The sequence below is a fragment of the Peromyscus maniculatus genome, chromosome 4 (genome assembly GCF_049852395.1).
Source record: "Peromyscus maniculatus bairdii isolate BWxNUB_F1_BW_parent chromosome 4, HU_Pman_BW_mat_3.1, whole genome shotgun sequence".
NCBI lineage: Eukaryota > Metazoa > Chordata > Mammalia > Rodentia > Cricetidae > Peromyscus > Peromyscus maniculatus.
Genome location: NC_134855.1, coordinates 129,064,917 through 129,087,217, shown reverse-complemented (window position 1 = coordinate 129,087,217; position 22,301 = coordinate 129,064,917). Strand labels below are relative to the sequence as shown.

Genomic DNA, 22,301 nt, shown 5'->3' with positions numbered 1-22,301 from the left:
ACTGTACTCCCAGGATGAATCTTCTTAAAGAAATTTCAGTGTAAGAACAGAAGGGAAAATCAGAGTTGACATGGTCTACTAATGATAGTGGAATGACCTTTGGTTTACAAAGTGATCTATCACAAATCCTTTGTCAGCTTTTGGTTAGGCTTAATTTATCAAAAGTTAATTTATGTAAAACTTACCAGAAACATTATTTACAAAGAGAGGCATATACATGCTTAAAAACTCCTGCCCTTGAAACTGAATATACAGTAATGTGCTGTCTCAGCGAATGCAGGAGCTGATGCAGGAGAATTGCTTGCACCAGGAGTTACAGCTTAGTCTTAAGCCAAACACATGCTTATAATCCCAGTGCATGGGAGGTAGAGGCAGGAGTATTGGAGTTCAGGGTCATTCATCTTTGACTACATAGCCAGATGGAAGTGCACTTGGGCCAACTGAGACCTTGTCTCCAAAAAGCAACCTCCCCACCCCTCCAAAAAAAAAAAAAAATAAACCCCACAACAAAACAAATACATGGGAGCCTGGGCAGTGTTGCAAAATCTATCTCAAAAACAAACAACAAAATCATAAGAGCCCACAGTCTCATTAGCTCCTTTATATCATTGGCATCAAGAAGAGTAAAACAGTAGCTGCTGTTCAATATCAGGAAATGAGAAGCATGTCATGACTATTAATTTAATAGAATTTTCCATAGTCTTGGAAATAACACTAGTGATTCTAGAATCACCTTCACAGGCAAACCCTTCATAGACAACATTGCCAAGTGACCAAGGATAAGTAATATGGGTGCTCAGGTAGTGGACACTTAAAACTTTACATGAGGTTGTAGTTCATTAGAGGACCCCCATACATAGTATGCATAAGTTCTGGGTCTGGTCTCCAAAGCCAAAATAAAACAACCCCACTCAATAATAAACCCCGCTGACAGAGATAGGAAATCTAAGGAGATCAGTAGAGTTTACTGTTCAGTCATTTATTTTTCTCATGTTTTTACTACAATAAAAATATGACAAACGATGATTTATAGCTATCTGAAGACATTACTAAAGGATGTGGATGAAGCAGACAGCTGGCTTTAGTTACATCTGATTCTTTACAGCTCCATTGACTGTAAGGCTTTGCTCTGAGTCAATTCATGCTGAAAATCGGTAGCTATTTCTGGGGATAGCATTTAGGCATTGTTAGGACACCAAGAGTTTTACATAACATGAAAGTTGATTCCCACATTGCAGAAGGCTGTAAAGAATTAGACAGAAAACACTCAGAAATGGAACTGCTGCTGTTTTACGTGTGTCCTTGGTTCCTCTTCCCGTGCTATGTTTTGAGCTTCCTCCGGTTGGAGTGCCCCACAAGTTGAGTAGATGCATGTCCTGGGAAGACATGGGGCCTTGCTTTTAGGGCCCTCTGGTTGGAACAGTCACAGAACTGGAGATATGAGCCTCTGTCAGGACTGATTGCTGTCATCCTTCCCAGGATTCTGCAGGACCCCAGACCTCCCAGGAAAGTGTACTAGAAGCTTCTTTTCCTACAGTAATAAGCAAGTGTCTGAGCCTGCTCATCCAGACACAGGTCATTAAAGTACACACAAGGTGGTAACTTGTCACAAATGCAGATTCTCCATCCTCACAAAAGGGTGTCTCTCCCAGTTCATTTCCTGTTGCCCATCAGCCTGTGCCCCAACCAGGCTTCTGCTTCCCAGATAGTATCCTTTCTCTCTGCTAAGTGCATCACTGCTCTATGGCATTTAATCTAAAACAAATGGCCTAACAGCTATAGCGATGAGAACCTCATGCCCACTCCACCACAGCTGAGAGGAGAGAGCAAACACATAGCCCCAGACATATCCCAAGACGTTGATCCCCACGCACGTGCCACTCTGGTGATAAGTAGCACCTATTGAGAACTTGCCTGTCTTCACAGCCTCAACCTTTCCCCCTCTTGAGTCCCCTCCATATATCCAGTGATGTCATGTGGTATCCAGTGATATCCATGAGAAAGTCAAGAAGTGTTTCCCCCAGTTCTGCTAGGACCTTTAGGTAGTCGAGTCTTAACTCTAGGTTTAGTGTTACATGTTGGAAGTCCAGAATCTACACCTGCCTATATGTCTAGCCTGTAGTGGACACTCACTGCGGGTGGGGCTGGTCTTGGGTTTGGCCTTCCAAGGCTGAGTGGCTGCAGCATCTGGAGGAGGTATCTGGCTCTGCCTACACAGGACCTGCAGGATCGCAATGATGAATTGCAAACTGAGCTGGAAGGCCTGCGGGTACGGCTTCCCAGGAGTCGACAGAGCCCCTCAGGGACCCCAGGCACTCACAGAAGGCGGCTCCCTGGACGCGGCCCAGCAGGTAGGAGCTCAGTCCTGAGGGTAAGTTGAAAGTGGAGCTCTCGGACATGGCCACAAGGCTGCACATTAATTTGGCACCCCAGAGGTCAGAGATGAGAAGAGGGTGGGAGATTTTGTTAGGTTTGTAGAAATCACAAAAGTTATAATTACCTGACCCTGGAGGATACAGGTTTGCCCTAGGGACCTGCGTTTACAGGAAATCCTATGAGATCACAGGCAACTTTGTGACATGGAAGGTCACTGGCATGGAAGGTCATATAAAAAGGTGGCCAATAGTGGGCGTGGGATATTCCCAACTGAGGGAGTCCTGGCTGCTGGGTTCAGTTGAAACCACATTACAGGCTCTCCTGCTCTTGGGCAGTGGGGTCAAGACAAAGGCCCATGTTGAAGTGTTCTTGGTCTTTTCTAGAGACCGAAGGGGGGGGGCGTGTTGTGGAGGTGTCACAGTCCTCATGGAGAACAGGGGGTACTTGGCTACTCTCTGCCCTCCCACTGGTTGTCCCAGGCTGTCATCAATGCAGTCACTCCAGCTCTGCTTCTTCCAGCAGTATCATATGACACATAGGACACTCACGGCCCCATCTCTCTGCTGCCCATGGAATCCAACAGCCCTGACTACCCCTACCAAGTTACATTGTGGCAGTCCAAGCCTCTCAGCATTGTTCTCCAGTCTTTGAGAGCTCATGAGTCTCCATGTACCCTGCAGCTATTTATGTTGGAAAGCAGAAAAAAATAATATACCCCAAAGAAACTTAGTAGAGACTTTACCTATGGTGGGACATGAATGGCTGCCGCAATCCCTGGGGAGTCTCAGGAAGAAATAGAGAGTGGCCTTGGCACACCCCTATGGGGGCTGGGGTAGAGGAAGAAGGTGTGGGATGCAGTCACCTGTGCTGTTCTGACAGGAGCCTCGTCAGGGTAAAACATGATGGTTGCTCCTCTGTGTCTAAGGAGCCTGATTTGTACAGAGCATGGGGCCCTGGTCAGGAGTGTGGGGATAGACCCCTGTGGAGCTATTCACATTTCCCTCTGCACTCACCAGAGCCTTCACACACCAGGATTTCCAATGCTGGACTTAGGGGACTGGACCATGTCAGTGTATGATTTAAAAACAGATCACACAGAATCGCCGAGAACATACAAGACAAAGACTGAAAATGTGAGCCCATGCACACATTTGAACATGTTCAAGAGTGTGGAGACTTGGGCATGAAGCGCTACACAGTAGGGAGGTTGTGAAGCTGTTGTCCTTCTGCCTTGTCTTCTCCTTTCCTCTGCTCCTGGCATCATCTGGAGCCAGATTTTGAACGCAGTGAATACACCATCTGACAAGGATCTTTAAGAGAGTTAAAGGCCCCGATGAATCTAGTGGGAGCATCCTCGTTCTCTGTTAGTAACCAGTGATATGGTGGAGTCTTGAACCACGCTGGAGAGAGAGTTTAGAGGTTAAGAGCGTGTATTGCTTTTGCAAAGGACCAGGGTTCAGTTCCTAGCAACCCCATGGTAGCCCACAGCCATCTGTAACTCCAGTTCCAGAGCATCTGACATCGATCTCTGGCCTCCATGGGCACTGCACACACATGGTACACAGATACATATGCAAAACACATACTCAGAAAATATAGATACATCTTTTTTGAAAAAGACTTGAACGTCTTGAGTTCTTTGTAGTGTCAACTTGCAAAACAGTTGTGACCCTTCCATCCATCCCCAGAGTCCTCAACCACTATGCACCTGGAGGGCGGAGTGACCCTTACCACCAGCCCCACGTTCTTTATCCAGTGCAGGTGGAGGGCAGAAAGACCTGCACCCACATGTCACAGGTGGAAAGCTGCCATCTAGAAGTCAGATGAAGTCACTGCAGACATCCTTGGCATAGTGTCATAGAGTGTCCTCTTCTTTGCAGGCAACCTGTTCATGGGTGACTCCACTCCAATGAGTTTGGAAACAGAGATAATGGTGGAGCAGATGAAGGAACATTACCAAGAGCTCAGGATGCAGCTGGAGACCAAGGTCAGGATTTGGGACTTCAGACTGCAAGCCATGTGTCTAGCTCCTCAAACTGCTTAGCAGGACAGGCCATTCTGTTCTACTATCATATCTTTGTGTTTTCTGGTAGGTAGGCTGGAAGCTTCTGGCATGACTGTGCCTGTATATCTTGATTATTTCCCTTCCCCTAGGGCTTCCAGGCTGTGGAGTGCCATCCCACTGGTCTTGTGAAGCCTCCTTAGTTGTCACACCCTCTAGACTCATGGTACTTGCCAGGTGCTTGGCCAGTCTTGGTCCCAAGCCTCCTGAGCTCACCCATCCATCCTACCCCAGGGTTACTGTGCAGGGGTGCATAGGCACATACACACCTTGGTAATATCACTATCCTGCCTTTCCCTTTTCTAGGCCATGGGACCTGGTCAGGTCTGGGCCATCAGCTCTTTTGAGCATCCTGCCTGATACCCTCCTGTTCATGTGTTATGCTGCTTGTCAGATTGTTGCTAGGACTTCCTAATTCACTGCTCATCTTTCTTTAGGTAAATTACTACGAGAAGGAAATTGAGGTCATGAAGAGAAACTTTGAGAAAGATAAGAAGGAGATGGAGCAGGCATTCCAGCTTGAGGTCAGCGTGCTGGAGGGCCAGAAGGCAGATCTAGAGGCCCTGTATGCCAAGTCTCAGGAGGTCATCCTGGGCCTGAAGGAACAGCTGCAGGATGCGGCACGCAGCCCTGAGCCTGCAGCAGCCGGGCTGGCCCACTGCTGTGCACAGGCACTGTGCACTCTGGCCCAGCGGCTGGAGGTGGAGATGCACCTGCGACACCAGGAGCAGCTGCAGCAGATAAGGTTTGGGACGGGTTTTCGGTCAGGGCGCTCACCAAGAACCAAAAACGTGACCCTAGGCTTATGTAAACTGGTCAGGATGAAGAGCCTGGTAACAGGCAAAATTCCTTCCAACAAAGGCCCAGAGAACACATTTCTGTAGAAGGATTTCACTTTCATTCCACCTTGGGCCATGGGGCAATTTGCTGTGTGGTGTTTGGACTCTGTTCTTTTACTCTTCCTCATTTGTCTGCTAGCAAGATAATGCATTCCCCATCATAAATACTGAGGACATTAGAGAGGAGGTGTATTAGTCAGAGTTCTCCAAAGGAGGAGCTGATAGAAGGGAAAACACACACACACACACACACACACACACACACACACACACACACACACACACACACACACACACACACAGTAAAAGGGGATTTATTAGAGTGACTTACAGGCTCTGGTCTGGCTAGTCCAACAGTGACTTTCTCTCAACAGAAAGTCCAAGAGTCTGGTAGTTCAGTTCATGAGGCTGGCTGTCTCAGCTGGTAGAATCCTGAAGAAGTAGGTTCTAATACCAGTGAAGGAAGGCTTCAGCAACAGGTAGATGACTTTGCCAACGAGTGTGAGGGCTAGCAGGCAAAAATCAAAAGCTTCCTTCTTCCATGTCCTTTTATGTGGGCTGCCACCAGAAGGTGTGGCCCAGATGTTGGGTAGGCCTTCTCACTTTAGATGAGGCCAACCAAGACAATCCTTCACACATGTACCCAGTTGCTTGGATTTTAGTTGATTCCAAATGTAGCAAAGTTGACAACCAATATTAGTCATCACAGTAGTAGAGGAAGGAAAATCCAGAAGCCCCTCTAAAGAGATAGTTAGTTTGGGTTGAGAAAAGTCTTTTTTTTTTTTTTTTTTTTTTTTTTTTTGGTTTTTTCGAGACAGGGTTTCTCTGTGTAGCTTTGCGCCTTTCCTGAGACTCACTTGGTAGTCCAGGCTGGCCTCGAACTCACAGAGATCCGCCTGCCTCTGCCTCCCGAGTGCTGGGATTAAAGGCGTGCGCCACCACCACCCGGCGAGAAAAGTCTTGAAAAGCTAAAATATTTGTACCAGGGAAGGAAAGGATCACTTGGAAACTGTGGTACTTGGTAGAGTCAGTACTTAGTTACTGGGGACACATAGCCAGTGGAGGTTGTCACCCCACAAAAAAAAAATGGTCCTTCCTACCTCCTGGCCCAGCCACCCTCATGTTGGGGGCCAGAACCTCCCACTGGCTAGACTGAGCAGATGGTTCACTCGGATGTTATCTGAGGCTGGTTGGGTCCAGATGTTGACCGTGAAGGGATGATTTCCTGTCATGAGAGCCGCAGCTCAAGTGGCTGTCATGGCGTCAGTTCCTGTTGAAGTGGACACTCTCCTTGGTGGAAGGGAATTGAGAGTAGCCAGAAAACATAGGATGTGAAGGGGAGAGAATCAGAGCCTCCTCTCCCTCCCTTGGGGATGATAGCAGAGACACTGGGGATACTGGGGACCTGAGGGAACTGACTGTTGCAGTCTTGAGGGGCGGAAGCAGCCATCTTCAGGTCACATGCTCTCCCCAAACCTTAAGCTATCTCCTCTTCAATATGAGGGTTATGTTAAGGGACTGGAACAAAGCTCCTCTGGGGCCAGGTGTGGCACCTGAAGGCAGGGGCATGGGAGCCCTCTTTCTTGCAGCATCCAGGATGTGCCAGGCTCCTCCTTCCCGAGGAGCTGCTCAGCTGGGCACCTGGTAGCTTCTCCGTGGAGGTGGAGCCACAGCTGGTCCAACTGTACTTATGTCCCCTGCCAGGGCGCGCCGCATGCCTCACCGAGCTGGGCGTTTCTGTCTAGCCCTGCCCTCACTCCCTCACTCCTACATTCTCTCCACTTTCTCTGGGCTCATGAGACCCCAGGCCAAACCACCTACAGAGTTTTCAAGGGGAATTTTGAGTGTGGGTCAATTTGACCTCTCTCACTTACACCTGGGACCAGCGCTGCCCAGCAGCACTCAGTACAAGGCCCCCAGTCAAACTTCATTAAGCACTTGCAGTGTGCCCAAGGACAGGGATTTGAATAGTAACCTCTATTATCTTTAAGCTGTCAGACATGGTGAATGATTCTGTGCTGTGGAGTCCAGAAAAGACTCCAGGGAAGGAACAGGGCATCCTGACACAAAAAGGAGGGAGAAGGTTAGCTGGGCACTTAGAACAGGAGTTCAAGTGGCTCTTTCTTCCGTGAGTGGAAGGGCCTGGGATTCAGCTGGCAGAACCCACAGTGTATGGCCGTGTTTCTGCAGGAAAGAGGCAGAAGAAGAGCTGAACCAGAAGCTGTCGTGGCTGGAAGCCCAGCATGCGGCCTGCTGTGAGAGTCTGTCCCTGCAGCACCAGTGTGAGAAGGACCAGCTGCTGCAGACACACCTACAGCGCGTAAAGGACCTGGCCGCTCAGCTTGACCTGGAGAAGGGGTGGAGGGAGGAGAGGGAACAGGAGGTCCTGGCACACTGTCGGAGGCAGCAGTGGAAGCTGCAGGCTGTGATGAGTGAAGAGCAAGCTCGGATCTGCAGGTCATTCACGCTGGAGAAGGAGAAGCTGGAGCAAACCTACAGGGAGCAGGTGGAAGGACTTGCCCGGGAGGCAGATGCACTGCGTGCTCTCCTGAAGGATGGAACCACAGTGGTGAGTGACCAGCAGGAGAGGACACCCAGCTCCACATCCCTGGGTCCAGACAGCAGGCCGCAGCCACCAGTCCAGCAAGCTGTCAGTCCTGATGGAAGGACAGGGGTGCCAGCAGAAGAGTGGCCTGGCCAAGAGAGAGCTAAGGGGAGTGAACTTCCTGGCCAGCCTTGTAATATAGTTGCCATGCCAAGGCCAACCCCTACCCTGGTGTCCAGAAGGTCCTCAGAGAGCCTGGGTGTCAGAGACAACCATCAAGGTCCACTCAGTGCTGAGGAGGGAACTGTCCCAAAGGAGCCAGAGCTTCCTGCTAGGACCTTACCAGGCCAGGGCCAGAAGCTGCCTTTGCCCACTCAGCCCCAGATGTTGGAGCCATGGTTGGGCCCAACTGCTCTGGACAGGAAGCCAGCTCCTGTTGGGGTTCAGGGGCAGGCTTCAGAGGAGCCAACTGGGGGTACTGAGGGTGTCCAAGAGACTTGGCTCCAGTTCAGGGGAGAAGCTTCCAGAATGAGGCTCTCACTGCCCTGCTCTGAGCTCCCAGATCCACAAGAGGCCAAGTTCAAGCACCTTGCCATTCTCGGGGAGACAGAGGCCAAAGTGCCATCAGTGATGTCAGAGAGTGAGATGAATGATGTGAAGACCAAACTTCTGCAGCTGGAAGATGTTGTCCGGGCTCTTGAAAAAGAAGCGGACTCCAGAGAGAATTACAGGTTTGTCACTGCTAGTGATAAAATGCATATGAACCCCTCAGACTTGGCCCTAGTGACCACTGAACAGTCCGCCCAGTTTCTAGCTCTTGACCGCCAGTATGGCTGTGTAGTTAATATTGCTTGTGCAGAAATCACAAGCCCACTCCTGTCTCCTGTCTCCCCTGATCCCTGGGTGTCAGCAAGTGGGTCAAGAGAAGAAGAGTAGGCCTTTCTGAGGGCGCTCAGCTGGCTCTGGTGTCCCCACATCTCACCTCAGGAGGACGATGCTTTGGAGGCGTCACATAAGTTGTGAGTTGTCTGAACCCTCTTACCTCTGAGTTTCAGAGAAGCAGGGGTTTGGGGTGCAGCATGCCTCTGTGCCAGGCTCTTCGATGAAAGTGAATCAACAGGGTGCTATGCTGGTTAGCGGGCAGCAGCCAATGAGGCTTTCTGTGGAATGGGCCCCTGGGCTGCAGTGCTTTGGGTTGGCCTGAGCACTGTCCGCTTTGGGGAACTCATTACTACAGGGCTGTAAATATTTCTGTAGCTGATGTCATTGGAATATCCTCCGTGGGAAGGAGGCTGAGGTTTTGGTCTGTCGGCCAGATGGCCAGGAGTTGAGATATGGATGGGTGCCAATTCTGTCACATGTGTGAGGATCCTGGGAAGGCTTGCCTAAGTTACAGGCCATGGCTTCCAGAGCCTTCTGGCTCCTTTGGCAGTAGAGAGTTTGCAGGCACATGATTGTGAACCATATATGTTTCTCTTTACTCCCACCAGCCCTCAGCCAGCACACCAAGGAGATGTCTGCTCCTGTAGAGACAGACTACAGGTCGTTACAGGGAGCCCAGGCTGGTGACACACATTTGTAGGCACACATTTTGTCCCAGGATTGTGCGTGGTCACATATGAATGATACAACCATTTCCACTAAAAGGTGAACTCCTGCTCACTGGGGAATAGTGTGCAGTTGCTTCCATTCTGGGGAACAGTGTGGGGTTTAGGTATGGCACAGTGATATAGCATGTACTTGGCATGTGTGAGGCCCTGTGTTCTATACCCAGCACCAAAATGAATGAATAAAGTGGGATTGCAGACATGTAAATGTCACTATATAAACAGCTTAAGAAAGCAGACATGGCTTCCTCTCAGCAGGAAACACTATCTTCCAAGAATTCACCAAAATAGGGCTGGAGAGATGGCTCAGAGGTTAAGAGCACCGACTGCTCTTCCAGAGGTCCTGAGTTCAATTCCCAGCAACCACATGGTGGTTCACAACCATCTGTAATGAGATCTGGTGCCCTCTTCAGGCCTGCAGGCGGAATGCCGTATGCATAATAAATAAATAAATCTTTAAAATAGAGCCCAGCCCCTGTGAATTCATGGTCAGGGAGGGGGAAACGTGAGTGGCCCACCAGCCCTCAGCCCTCAGTTCAGCACACTGCTCCTATAGACAGGCTGTAGGTTGTCATAGGGAGTCTGGGTTAGTGGCACCCAGTAGGCCACTGAGCCATCTCTCCAGCCCCATTGTCACTTTCATTAGCTGACATTCTTCTGTGCAGAATTATAGGAGAAGAGATGGGAGATAAGAAGGAGAGGGGGTGCCAGCCTAGACAGTAAAAAAGGTTTTCTTAATAAAATTGAAGCTTGCCAGGTGTGGCACATGCCTTTAATCCCAGCACTCAGGAGGCAGAGACAGGCAGATCTCTGTGAGTTCAAGTTCAGCCTCCTCTACAGAGTGAGTTCCAGGACATCCAGAGCTGCACAGAGAAACCTTGTCATAAATAAATGTCTCAACAACAACAACAAAAATAAATAAATTAATTAAATTGTAGGATAGCCAGGGCCACACAAAGAAACCCTGTCTCAAAAAGCAAACAAACAAACAACTATAAATAAAATAGATTGAAATGTGTTCCTCTGTAAATATTTAAAGCAAAAAACAAGACAAATCCCAGGCATTTTGATGGACTAGAAGCCCAGCACCCTCCAGGCCTAACTGCATTGTACCCAAAGGGCTTTTACTTCCTGCAGATGTCTCTAGGTGTTTCTCCACACCTTTGCCTCTTAAGCCGGTGTCTGTGCGGTGTATTGTCCTCAGTACCCCGACTTCTGGTAACTCTAGTGTCTGAAGTTCCTGGGGATCTGATTGTGGGTCCATTTGTTGTTTCTGCTGTCATTCCTGGTGGCCTTTTCACGTGTCTGCTAATCTCTGTGTGTTCACATTTCCCTGAGATTAAGCGCAGGGAATCTTGAGAGCTTCAGCAGAGGGTGCTTTTCTGTCTTGCCTTTGCAGAGCAGTGGGGCATCACTCACCTGAGACGGCCCGGGCTTCTTTCTGTGCCCAGCTGTGTGGGTGTCTATGGTATAGCTTCTCTGCCCTACTGATGGTGGTGCTGACACAGATACTGTGCTATGGGCCTGCCCAGCTCTGTGAGGCATGCTGCTTGCCCCCAGCTTCAGTTCAGCTTCCAGTTTTTTGTTTGGTTTGGGGCCCTTGGAGTATGGCCTCTGTGAAGATGGCATACACTCAAAGTGACTTGGCTCTTCACAGGCTCTAGGTGTCTGCCTAGTCCAGGAGCTGAGTGCATGTAGGAGTTGTGGGTATGGTTCAAAGGGTCTGACATTCAGGGAGTACACACCAGAGCTTGTTCCCCTGCTTGTCTCCTGAGAGGGGATGCAGCCTGCAGTTTTCACTGAGCCGGCTGTGAGGGTGTGTCCAGCGTACCCCTTCCAGCTCTCAACTGGCTTCTTCAACTTTAACCACAGGGCTGAGTTTCAGAGGCTTTCTGAAGAAAACTTTGTGTTGAAAAGTGACCTGGGGAGGATTCAACTGGAACTAGAAACTTCAGAGAGCAGAAATGAAACACAGAGGTAAGGTGGGCCTCGTGGTTCCCTAGACCTGTGTCCTGCAGCCTGTTGATACTCTTGAATGAGCTTAGGAGGGACAGGACAGTGGGGGACTGTGAGCAGATGTGCAGGCTTCGGGGCTCTGCAGAAATGTCCCACATGGCACTTGAGGGCTGGGGCTGCCAATGTTTGGAGGGGAGCAGAGCCTAGCACAGCCTGGTGGTGGTCCACTGTGCTTTTCTCCAGCCTTTACTATGGGCATCTGCAAGTCAGTGAGTCAGAGCTGGGACAGGGCTGAGGCCAAGCTTTGAAGTGATGTTCTTAATCTGCTTCTTTAACAGGCAGGAAATTGAGGTTTTGAAGACAGACAAGGAACAGGCCTGCTTTGACCTGGAAGAGCTTAGCACACAGGTTGGATACTGACTGGCATGAGGGTTCCACCTCCCTTTCTTAGTGTCTTAAAGTGGTTTCTCTCTAGTGAAAGGAGAGTAGAGAATTTTTTCCCTACAAGTTCCAGTTCCAGTCGACCCCAGCTCTCTTCCTCATGTCCCTGGCGAGGATCCGAAGGCCCCTCCCTAGGTTGGCAGCTCTCCCAACTGTTAGCAGTCATGAGCGCCATCCAGTCTCCTTCAGTCTCCACATGGTAGTCCCTCCGTGAGTATCTGTGTCCTCACCTCCTCTCACGAGGACTCCAGTATCACCTCAGTTATTCTTTAAAGCACTTCTCTCCAAATATAGTCAACTCTCTGGGGATTTGAATTTTCGGGAGGACATGCCTCAGCCCTTAACAATGTCAGCCAAAGTACGATATTGATAGACTCTTAGAGCATGTTCAGATCCCCCAGTTTTTATACCTGTCCTCATTGGCTGCTTATGGTTGGATCCTGCATGATTGTATCAACTGAGCAGACACCTATGTTCTTGGAAGACATGTGACTGGTGTTCCTACTGGGGAGTCCCTGTTACCATTTAGCTGCCATGCCAGCCTTCTCACCTGGCAACCCCAATCTTCCCTCCCTTCCAGAAATGTCATTTCAAATGTAATGTAAGTGGAACTATACCAAGTGTGGCCTTTGGGGTTGTCTGTTGTCACACATCACCCTTCCCTGGTGAGTTTTGGGGACTTTCTGTGTAGCCAGTTTCTCAGTGTTGCTATATCTGTGTTTCCTGTGTGTGTGTTCTTCTGAGTCGTATCATGACACTGTGCTCTTAGACACTTCAGCAGGGGTGTCTCCAACAGGTGCATCTTTTACTAAACGCAATCTTGCTCTAATGCCGAAGAGACTTAACTGTGCTAGCTCAGGTCATACTCACATTGCTTCAGTGATCCAGAAGTTACACAGTAAGCAGCTGGCATATTGCATGTAACTATCAGACTTTTTTTTTTGGCATAAGCCAGCCACTTTGTCTTGTTTGCACAGTGAAGGGGTTAGAGAATCAGCCTGGCACATCTCTGGTGATGTGCCTTGATCAGCACCGTCGTCACCATCACGTAGCTGAGAAGACTGGATAGCTGAGGTGATCAGTAGCATTCCTAATGTGCAGGTCTGTGGGCATGGCACATCTCTGTGGGGTCAGGTTCTGAGGAGTGTCCTAGGCAGAGCAACCAAAGGTCAGCATCCAAGAGGGTCAGGTGGATACTTCTTCCCATGGATCCCATGGAGACTCATGGAAGCTCAGGGTGGCTTCCTCACTGGACACATGTCCAGTCACATGGCTAACAAGGACCCAGGGGACACTGCTGGTTACAGATATGTAAGCATGGTCTTCTGCAGTGACTCATTAGTTCTAACTGAGCCAGAATACCTGCTTTTCTCTGTGACACTGGCTTTTGGAAGAGACTGTTCTCTCACAGGCTGTCCCTATTCTGTATCTGTTAGCTGCTTCCTCAGGGTGCCATGCTGTTTGGTCCTATGTTACCTGTTTGGCTTGCAAACCAGAAGAATGATAAAGACTAGAAGGCATCAGAAGGGTAGTTTGGTGGCTGTGGTATATAATGACCTCTGGTGGCCTGGGTTGTCTCTTGTCTTACAGAACAGAGCAGGGTTTCTAGTTCTCGGCTCTGCTGGCTGCTAAGGTTGGATCATTTCCTGCCTTCTGTGTACAAGCACAGCCTCTGCCCACTTGCCCAGCTTTTTGATTACTTAAAATGTCTCCAGGGGGTGCCAGATGCCCACAGGGAGAAAAAGTCAGCCCTGGTTGGGAAACTCTGGAATGATCTGAATTGAGCTGCTGTTAAAAAAAAATGTTTTAACTTTTTGCTGTAGACTCAGAAGTACAAAGATGAATTGTCACAGCTCAACTGCAGGATCCTTCAGCTGGAAGGGGACACTTCTGCCCTCCACACCCAGAAGGAGGAGAATCGTGTTGCCATCCAGCTGTTAATGCAGAAGCTGGAGGAGGCAGGGTGCCGGGAGGAGCAGCAGGTCAGAGGCCAGGCTGTGCCTGGGGAGTGGTCGGAAGGAGGGCCTACTGGGTGGTAGAGGCCGAGGAGGTAGGTGGGTACCCCCAAAAGTAAAGTAAAGGGCGAGCCCTGGAGAAATGGGTCAGCCCCAGCAGCTCTGGCAAAGCCACCAGGATGTAGAAAGGGAACAAACTGTGTTACTGCAGGCGGCAGGAGAGCAACTGGTGAGGTTCTCCAGCTTTCTTAAGTAAATAGCAAGAGCCTGAGAGTGTCCCTGTGTGCTGGCATTGTAATTTTGCTTGTGAAGATTGTACCTAAAAGCATTATGGATTTGGCTGGAAGTGTTTTTATTGATGTCCTGTTTATAATAGAAAAACAGGGCCAGATCAATTTGAACATCAGCAGTAGGTGAATGAGTAAATGATGGCGCAGCCATTAGATACCACGTTCTCAAATAGCAGTGTTTGGGAATGATCCAGGTTCCATAACTGCAGGACACTATGTGCTTTCTCATTCGAGCTCACAGTAGATGTGCACTTGGATAGAAGAGAGTAAAGAAATTAGGTGTGGGCCTCAGGCTCTCAGGGTCATGGGAGATAAAAATTCTGCAGTCTGTGTCTGTGTGTCAGGCTCTGCTTATGATTATGAAAATATTTTGGGTTTTTTTTTGTTGTTGTTTCTTATAAACAGGGTGTCCAAATCCAAAACCTTGAAGTTGAACTTGAACGTGTAAATGAAGAATGCCAGGGATTACGACTGTCACAGGCAGAGCTCACAGAAAGACTCAAAGAAAGTCAAGACCAGGTGGGTAGATGAGGTGGTTGGAAGTACTTGGTCTAGTCCTAGGCTATGAGAAGTATCAACAGTGGGCCGACAGATCTAGCCCAAAGACGTTATTGGGCCAGCCAGATGCTCCACAGCTGACCAGGAACTCATCGGGCTCAGAGGCATCCCCAATATATTAGTAACATGGACAGATCAGCTTTGCCTCAAACACGATCTCTGATAGAGCGAGGCTTCTCACTCCCGTCTCTGGGATCTTGGTGGTAAACAGACTGTGGCAGCCAGTGCTTTTGAGCTGTCAAGGGTGTTCTGTGTTTCAGATGAAGCATCCAGCATCACTTACTGAACTTGTGTTTCAGTCTGACCTTTAATTGCTTGACTGAAGGAGTTGGCTAAGTTATGCATAGTTTAATAGCAGAGACTGCTCATATCCATGCTGAGCTCTGTGGCTCTGGTCCCCTGGGTTTAGGACCTTATGCTGCAGTCAATTCCATCCTTGTCCCCAATGTCCTCAATGCCTTGTATATTAATCACACTCTAGGACCTGAGCCATAGCCAAGTCTCAGGACCATGAAATCCCTCCCCTGTGTAAGGAAACCAGGCAGGGCTCACATGGCCTATACCTCACTCTGGTCACATGAAGTAGGTCATGATGGATAGTGAATGGAACAGAACCTGATCTAGCAGCTGTTGTTTTGAGGGTTTCAGACACAATCTTTCCCTACTGCATTGCATGGAGACACTGTGGTTAGTGGGAACTTAGTTCTGAGTACCCAAAGACTGCTGTACACACACAGGCAGGTCCCACAGCACAGGGAGTGGGCCTTTATGTCCTCTCTGGGGTGACCTTAACAGAGGCTTTAACACTAACACTTTCACTATATCTGGTAATGACTCTGCATTTATCAGTCATGCCAAAACTTGTCCTTATAGCTGCACAGTGCCCAGCTGTCACTGGAGGCTGCACAGTCCCAGCATGGCCGGATTGTCAAGCACCTACAGGAGCAAATGAGTCAGTTGGTTCCTAGAGCTCATGTAGCTGAGCTACAGCACCTGCTCAACCTTGAGGAGGAGGCTGGGAGACGCCTAAATGCACAGCAGGTGAGTGGGGATGTGCCACTTCCTGCTAGCTGCTTGGGAAAAGGCATTAAGGACAAGGAATATGGAACAGAAAGGGACATCTAATAGAAGCTGAGGGTAGATCAGGGTCATATGAAGACTAGGAAGCCAGCCAACCCTAATGGCCCCTGCAGCCAGGCTCCACAGGTCCTCCCAAACTCAGTTTGTCTTCAGATCACACCATCATAGTCATCAGTGGTGAAGAGTGATATCATTGTAGAAACTCATTTGGTAGTGGTCACTTATGATTAAGATTCTGAGGACAGAGTGGTCTACAGTGTCTCCCTGAACTGGAGAAAGAGGTGGTTACCATAGCCTGGGAGACATTGCTGATATCTGCGCAGCTAGCTGATCATCATGCTCAGATTTGTGCATTTAGTCATTTTTCACTTAAAAAACCACCCAGGGGCAGTGCTTGTGGTACAAGCACTGGTGTGTGTAATTTCTGTGCAGGAAGAATACAGGCAGCGGCTGAAGGCCAAGGAGGACCAGGTGGAGGATGCTGAGGCTCGGTTCCGCAATGTGGAGTGGCTGCTCCAGGAGAAGGTGGAGGAGCTTCGAGAACAGGTGAGGACAGCCTCTTGCCCTTCCTCCACAGATGCCCCTCCCCATGGCCCAGGAAGGCTCTGCTTTCAGAACCTGGAGATCCATGAAGGAACCACAGGCAGAAAGCGCACAATTTTTCTTTAGTAATTACTAATCCAGGGAGATGGACTTCTCAGTACATGTCATACTATGTTTGTATATCATTCCAAAATTGTGGCTGCCATTCTCAGGGCGGACACTATTCATTCATCCTTTGGCTTATCAGTCATCACATGTCCCTCCCTAACCTGGGACGGGTTCTTTGTGAAGGCCGTCTGAGGGATCTCACTCTAGAGGCAGAGACAGACCTTAGATAGCACAGGTGACCTCAGCTCTAGTCCTTACTCATACTCTGCAGACTGGAGATTGGAGGGGGGTCAAGGAGGGTCAAGGAGGGTGGGCAGAACCACTCACTGGGAGGCTGTGCTAACCCCCGCAGGAGCCAGGGGGACTGAGCAAGGCTCTCTCCTGGGCCAGACTGCCCTGTATGTTAGAGCGGGAAGGCATGTGCACTGCGATCACAGAGCAGCATGGGAAACACATCCTCCCGTGCTGGGTGCCCTGTGGATGAGGTGTACCCAAAGGACCCTCAAATGAGTCCAGCAGGACGAGATATCTGTGCTTCTCCTTCACAGGCCTCATGGCTGTGTGGAAGGATCTAGTCCAGAGTCACCCTGTGTAATCTATCCTCTTCTGCATCTTCCTCCTCAACCTCACTGTCTCCTGGACTCCGGTTACAGTGTGGCCTCACTTCCACTTAACCCCTTGTATTCACCTGTTTATCTCTTGTCTAGGAAACGTTAATTCTGGTCAAATTCTGTAGCTGCTACCTCCCACGCCTGCCCTGCTGAAGGGACCTCCCTGCCTGAGCTCCTCTAACCTCATAGCACTGTCCCTGCTGCAAATTTCACAGGACACGCTGTTGATGCTTCTGACCCCTCGCTACCCAATGCCCGACACCTGCCCTACCTCCTATGAGCATGTTCTTGGCACTGTCTAATCTTGTTACTGCCTGCATACCAGTCCTCCCAGCTGCTGGCTCAACCAGAGACCTTGGGGCCGTGGCCACCTCCTCCCCTACACCTTGTATCATATCTCAGCTTCACCTTGGACACCAAAGCCAGCCACCTGTCATCCCACCTACTCCTAACTGGCTTCCTTCATCCTCCCTTGTCTGCACTCAGCCCAGGGGCAGAAGCCAGCTTTTAAATCACAACAGTCTTAACAAGTAAGATGTGCTGAAAACAACAGCAAAAATTCTAAAGGGCCGGGGAAACAGCTCAGCTGGTCAAGTGTGGGAGGCAGGCAGACACAGGCTTCCTAGAGTTCTCTGGTCAGTCAGCCCTAGCCAAAGGAGGGATGGAAATATACCTTATCAATCAAGAGTGCATACTGCTTGCTCTTACAGAAGTACTGGAGTTTGGTTTCTAACATCCAAGTTGGGTGGCAGACAACTGCCTTTAACACCAGCTCCAGGGGATCCAGTTGACCCCCAAGGGCACCAGCACTTATGTCTGTACACACACACACACACACACACACACACACACACACACACACACCATACATATAATTAAAAATAAAAAAGAAGCAATTGAGCAAGACTCCAGACTTCAACCTCTAGCCTTCAGATGATTGTATATACACATCAACAGACACACCTAAACACACACACACACACACGCACGCACGCACGCACGCACGCGCACACACACACACACACACACACACACACACACATTCTGCTGATAGAGTTCCCTTCCTTTGCCTTGCTCCCCGTTACATAATTCTGAGCCTTTCTGCCTCCTTGTCATGAATGTCACATGTCAGAAGCATTTGGACACATTTCTGTCTTTCTACAGTGTCAGAACTGATTAGTCATAAATTCACAAGCTGCTATATCCATGTCCTTGGCTACAGTTTGACAAGTACTTCTGGTTTCCCATGGTAACTGCCCACTGACAATCATAGGTTCTTTTACTGCAGTCTTAACTAATATTAACTGTTGTACCACATACTGCATTTCACACAATAACCTACGAACATGTAGGCCACAGGATGAAAGAACAGGTCAGGCTGTGCAGCATTCAGGGGGTGTCCTGAAGTTGAAGATGGAGCTGATACAGGTATACAGAAGAACAGGACAGTGAGGCAGACCAGGAGTGCGGATGCAGGGCTGGACACTGCAGGGGTGTCAGGTCAGGTAGAGGCCAAGGGTCAGCTTGAGGTAGCTCAGTGCAAGAAAAACTACATTTGAACTGCAGCCCGGGAAAGAGGCAAGACTCCTCCCCTGTGGCAGTTTTCCTGGATGAGGCTTGGGCTGAGGGACCTCATGACTAGAAGTGTGTCCGCCGCATGCTTGCCCTGCACTGCTGCTCCCTTTAGACTCAGGCAAGGGGTTACTGATGGCGTGGCTGAGCTCATGGGCCTGGTGTTTCTGACATATTAGTTGGTGCCTCCTGGTGTGCTGCAGATGGCTTCTTTACTTGAATATACAGGACACGGCCATCCTTTTCTTGCCACTTATATTCTAAACACAGTAATTCCAGTCGAGGCTGTTGCTTAATAACATGGAGCCATCCAAGGCGAGGCACAGGCTGAAAGCTGCTACTCACACAAGAATAAGCTAGGGCGGGCCCAGCCTGTTCTCACTTCTGCTCCAGGTCTGCCCAACCATAGCTCTCCCTAAGCAGTGCTCACGCCGGCTTTGACTAGCCTTTTGACTCTATTCCTATCTCTGTCCTTGGACAGGCCCTACCCTGTTCTCCTACCACAGTGGCACACGCTGCTCCAGTTCCTTTGCACGTTTGTTTCCGGCTGCCTCCATTGTTGGTGTGCTCTGCCACAGCACTGGTGTTGCCAGAGTAGGCACAGTGATTATGTCCATGTACTCCATGCGGCCCCATGGAGCCCAGCGCTCAGATCTCTGTGCCTGTGTGTTTTAAACAAGGACACAGCAGGGCCACTGTCTGGAGATGTCGGTTTCCGTCACTGGAACCTGCCCAGCCTCCCTGAACCTAGTAACTGGCTCAGACACCTGGCTACAGGGTGGCTGTAACAGCTCAGTGTGCCCCACATGGCATCACCATGGCAGAGCACACAGACATAAACCAGTGTTCTAGAAACTTGAAGGTTTCATTGTTTCTTGCTGAACAGCAGGCTTTTCATTTTGTGGCAAAGACGGTCATAAATTTGTCTTAAGTTTTCTCCTCATAGTTCTGCAGATTCTCTTTCCTCCCTTATATCAGGGAACAGAAATTGTCATTATATCCAGTATGCATGTGTGTCAGAACTCAGGAACGCCAAGGGTAGAGTTGGAGCAGAGGATGAGGGGCAGGCTGGCCTAGCAGCCTGCAGCAGTTCACAGGAGAAGTGTGGCTCTCTCCTTTGTCTAGTTGGAGAAGAACACCAGATCTGATCTGCTGCTCAAGGAACTGTATGTGGAAAATGCCCACCTCATGAAAGCTGTTCAGCTCACAGAAGAGAAGCAGCGGGGTGCTGAGAGGAAAAACTGTGTCTTGGAAGAAAAAGTTCGAGCTCTCAACAAACTGATCAGTAAGATGGCACCAGCGTCACTTTCTGTGTAGAAGCTGCTGATTCCTAGAGTTCATGTGAAGGAATGTCTTTTCAAATAATGCTACTCGGATGCCATAATTTTCTATGGCTCACTAGCCACACTTCCTAGACACATAAGGACTGAGTCCTGTCTACCCTACAAGCATTCGAAGAATGTCTACTATGTGCCAGGTGCTGGGAAGTCAGTCTCAGGAAACGTCCTGGGTTAAGTCCCCAAGTCTGATCCTGTTGAAAGACAGGCTCTCAGCAAAGAGCAGCGGAAAGAAAGTGGCTGAGTATTTTGAGTGTTGTGCCTCGGGCTGGAAGACTGAAATGCAGAATCAGGTTCTGGGTGGGTTCTGTCCTCAGAGCTCTCCGTGTGGGTCAGTACACCCCAGGAAGAGGGCATCCCCCAGCAGTCCTCTGCTGCTCCTAGAGGTGGGAGGGAGGGAGGCAGGGAGGCATCTGAGGTGGTGGGCTCAGGGATAGCAGTGTTGGTTGTTGCAAGTGCAATCTCATTACAGAAATGTTGTCACACTGGAAATGTACATATTTTTTTTAAAAAGGTATAGTTTTATAACTGAGATATACCTAAATTATGACCATTCGGTTTACCAGAGTATTCTACTGTGATATGAAAAGTTACTGTATTTTCAATAACTTCTTTCCTATTAAAATTGATTTAACTCTTTAAGTTTTTTAAAATTGTAAATTTATTCACACATAAGTAGAAAGTTGTATTTATCACTATGGGGCTAGGAAGAAGGTTCAGTGGACAAAGTGCTTGATGGGTAAGCACGAGGACAGAGTTTGGACTCTTCCAATAAAAATACAAACAGGGATGGATAGGTATAGTGGCGCATGCCTTAATCCAGTGGTTCTCAACTCGTAAGTCATAACCCCTTTGGGGATCACATATCAGATATCCTGCATATCAGATATTTATAACTCATTACAGTAGCAAAATTGCAGTTTGAAGTAGCTATGAAATAATTTTGTGGGAGGCACCATAACATGAGGAACTGTATTAAAAGGTTACAGCATTAAGAAGGTTGACAACAACTGCTTTAATCCCAGGTGAATGTCTGACTTTGAGGCCAGCCTGGTCTACAGAGAGAGTTCCAGGACAGCCAGAGCTACAATAGTAAGAAAAACAAAAAAACCAGGATTCTCTACTCCAGTCAACTCTTCACCCCAGAAGGGAATGCTCTTAAAATATAGAGTCTAGTTTTACTAACCAGTAAAATACTTAGTTTCAGTATAGTTTGCCTTATACCTGTTAGTAAACTGGTTGCAAAACATGAGTTTTGCAACTCTGTGGATTTGGTGTCCCGGGTTTCTGCACCAAAAACGTAGGTAAATTGGTTGCAACAACTCTGGGGAAAGGTATCCTGAATACCTGGGGAGTCAGGAAACAACTTGAGCTGCTTAGGACAGCTCTGATGGCTGAGCTGCAAGGAGACAATTCAACCCTGGAAGGTGAGGTATCCCAGACACCTCAAGCTGCTCAGAACAACAGCTCTGTCCTGAAGGTGTCCCAGACACCTGGAGCTGCTTAGCACAGCTCTGATGGCTGGAACTGCAAAGAAGCAGCCCAGCCCTTGAAGGAAAAATTTTCTGACTTCTTCCGAGAGTCAGGCCTGGAACTGCTTCAGCAGGGAAGGGTATCCTGACTCTTCAGGAAAGTCAAGGTATACCTGGTGTGATGGAGGATGGTCTCCCCACAGGATATAGCAATCCTGCTCCTCTCATGGAGAGCCTCTACAGCTGAGCTTTGTTCAGCCCCCACTTCAGGGGGCTTCCTAGCAGAGCTCTGCTTCTCCGGCCTAAGATGTTGCTTCTTTTGCTTTACTCTGTGAAAGGGGAAACCCCTGCAGAAATGTTGCAATCTCCTCCGGCTCCTCCAGAGAAAAGTGTTACTTTTCAGCTTGCTGTGTCCACTGAAAAGATCTCAGCAAAGATCTGTTCAGCTCCTCCTTGCCCTACTCTTTCAGCTCTCCCTTATTTTGTCCACTGGGGGACATCTCAGCAAGGATCTTCTCTATGTCAGTGAATGAAGATCTTCACACCCAAAAACTCTTTTGAGAAAGAGATTTATTTGAAAGGAGGAGTCCAGGAGAGTAGCTGCCTCTACCAGGGTGGAGAGAACAGCCTTTTTTTTTCTAACTGACTAGGCAGGGCGGTTTACACAGGAAGTCTAGGGGGTGGAGTCAACCCTGGGCCCAGGATTCTACTATCCTGCTCTGTGATCGGTTGGTTTCACAAGTCAGTTGGCCAGGGGCAGAGTTGGCTCTGATCTGACTGAACCAAACTGTTTCTTTCTGGCCTGATCTGAGCCATCTTTCCCTAGTTCTAGGCTCCAGGGTCAGGGTAGGTTTCTTTAGCCAGCCCCCTTTTCCTACAATACCAGTATAGGCATTGTCAAAACTCACAGTGGGGGGGGGGGGGGCGGTGGTGGTGGTGGTGCTGCTGC

General features: G+C 49.0%; 1 protein-coding gene across 1 annotated transcript in view; it reads left to right on the top strand.

Moving 5' to 3' along the window:
* Nucleotides 1-20,522, top strand: part of Ninl (ninein like) — a 76,408-nt gene extending 55,886 nt beyond the window's left edge. Inside the window, exons 14-24 of the mRNA XM_016003976.3 lie at nt 2,219-2,351; nt 4,257-4,363; nt 4,876-5,183; nt 7,468-8,553; nt 11,302-11,406; nt 11,724-11,793; nt 13,650-13,808; nt 14,477-14,590; nt 15,503-15,670; nt 16,142-16,255; nt 19,669-20,522. Coding sequence (XP_015859462.1) covers nt 2,219-2,351; nt 4,257-4,363; nt 4,876-5,183; nt 7,468-8,553; nt 11,302-11,406; nt 11,724-11,793; nt 13,650-13,808; nt 14,477-14,590; nt 15,503-15,670; nt 16,142-16,255; nt 19,669-19,860 — 2,556 coding nt within the window. The 3' untranslated portion in view covers nt 19,861-20,522. The remainder of the gene's footprint in view (nt 1-2,218; nt 2,352-4,256; nt 4,364-4,875; nt 5,184-7,467; nt 8,554-11,301; nt 11,407-11,723; nt 11,794-13,649; nt 13,809-14,476; nt 14,591-15,502; nt 15,671-16,141; nt 16,256-19,668) is intronic.
* The last annotated feature ends 1,779 nt before the right edge of the window (nt 20,523-22,301 follow it).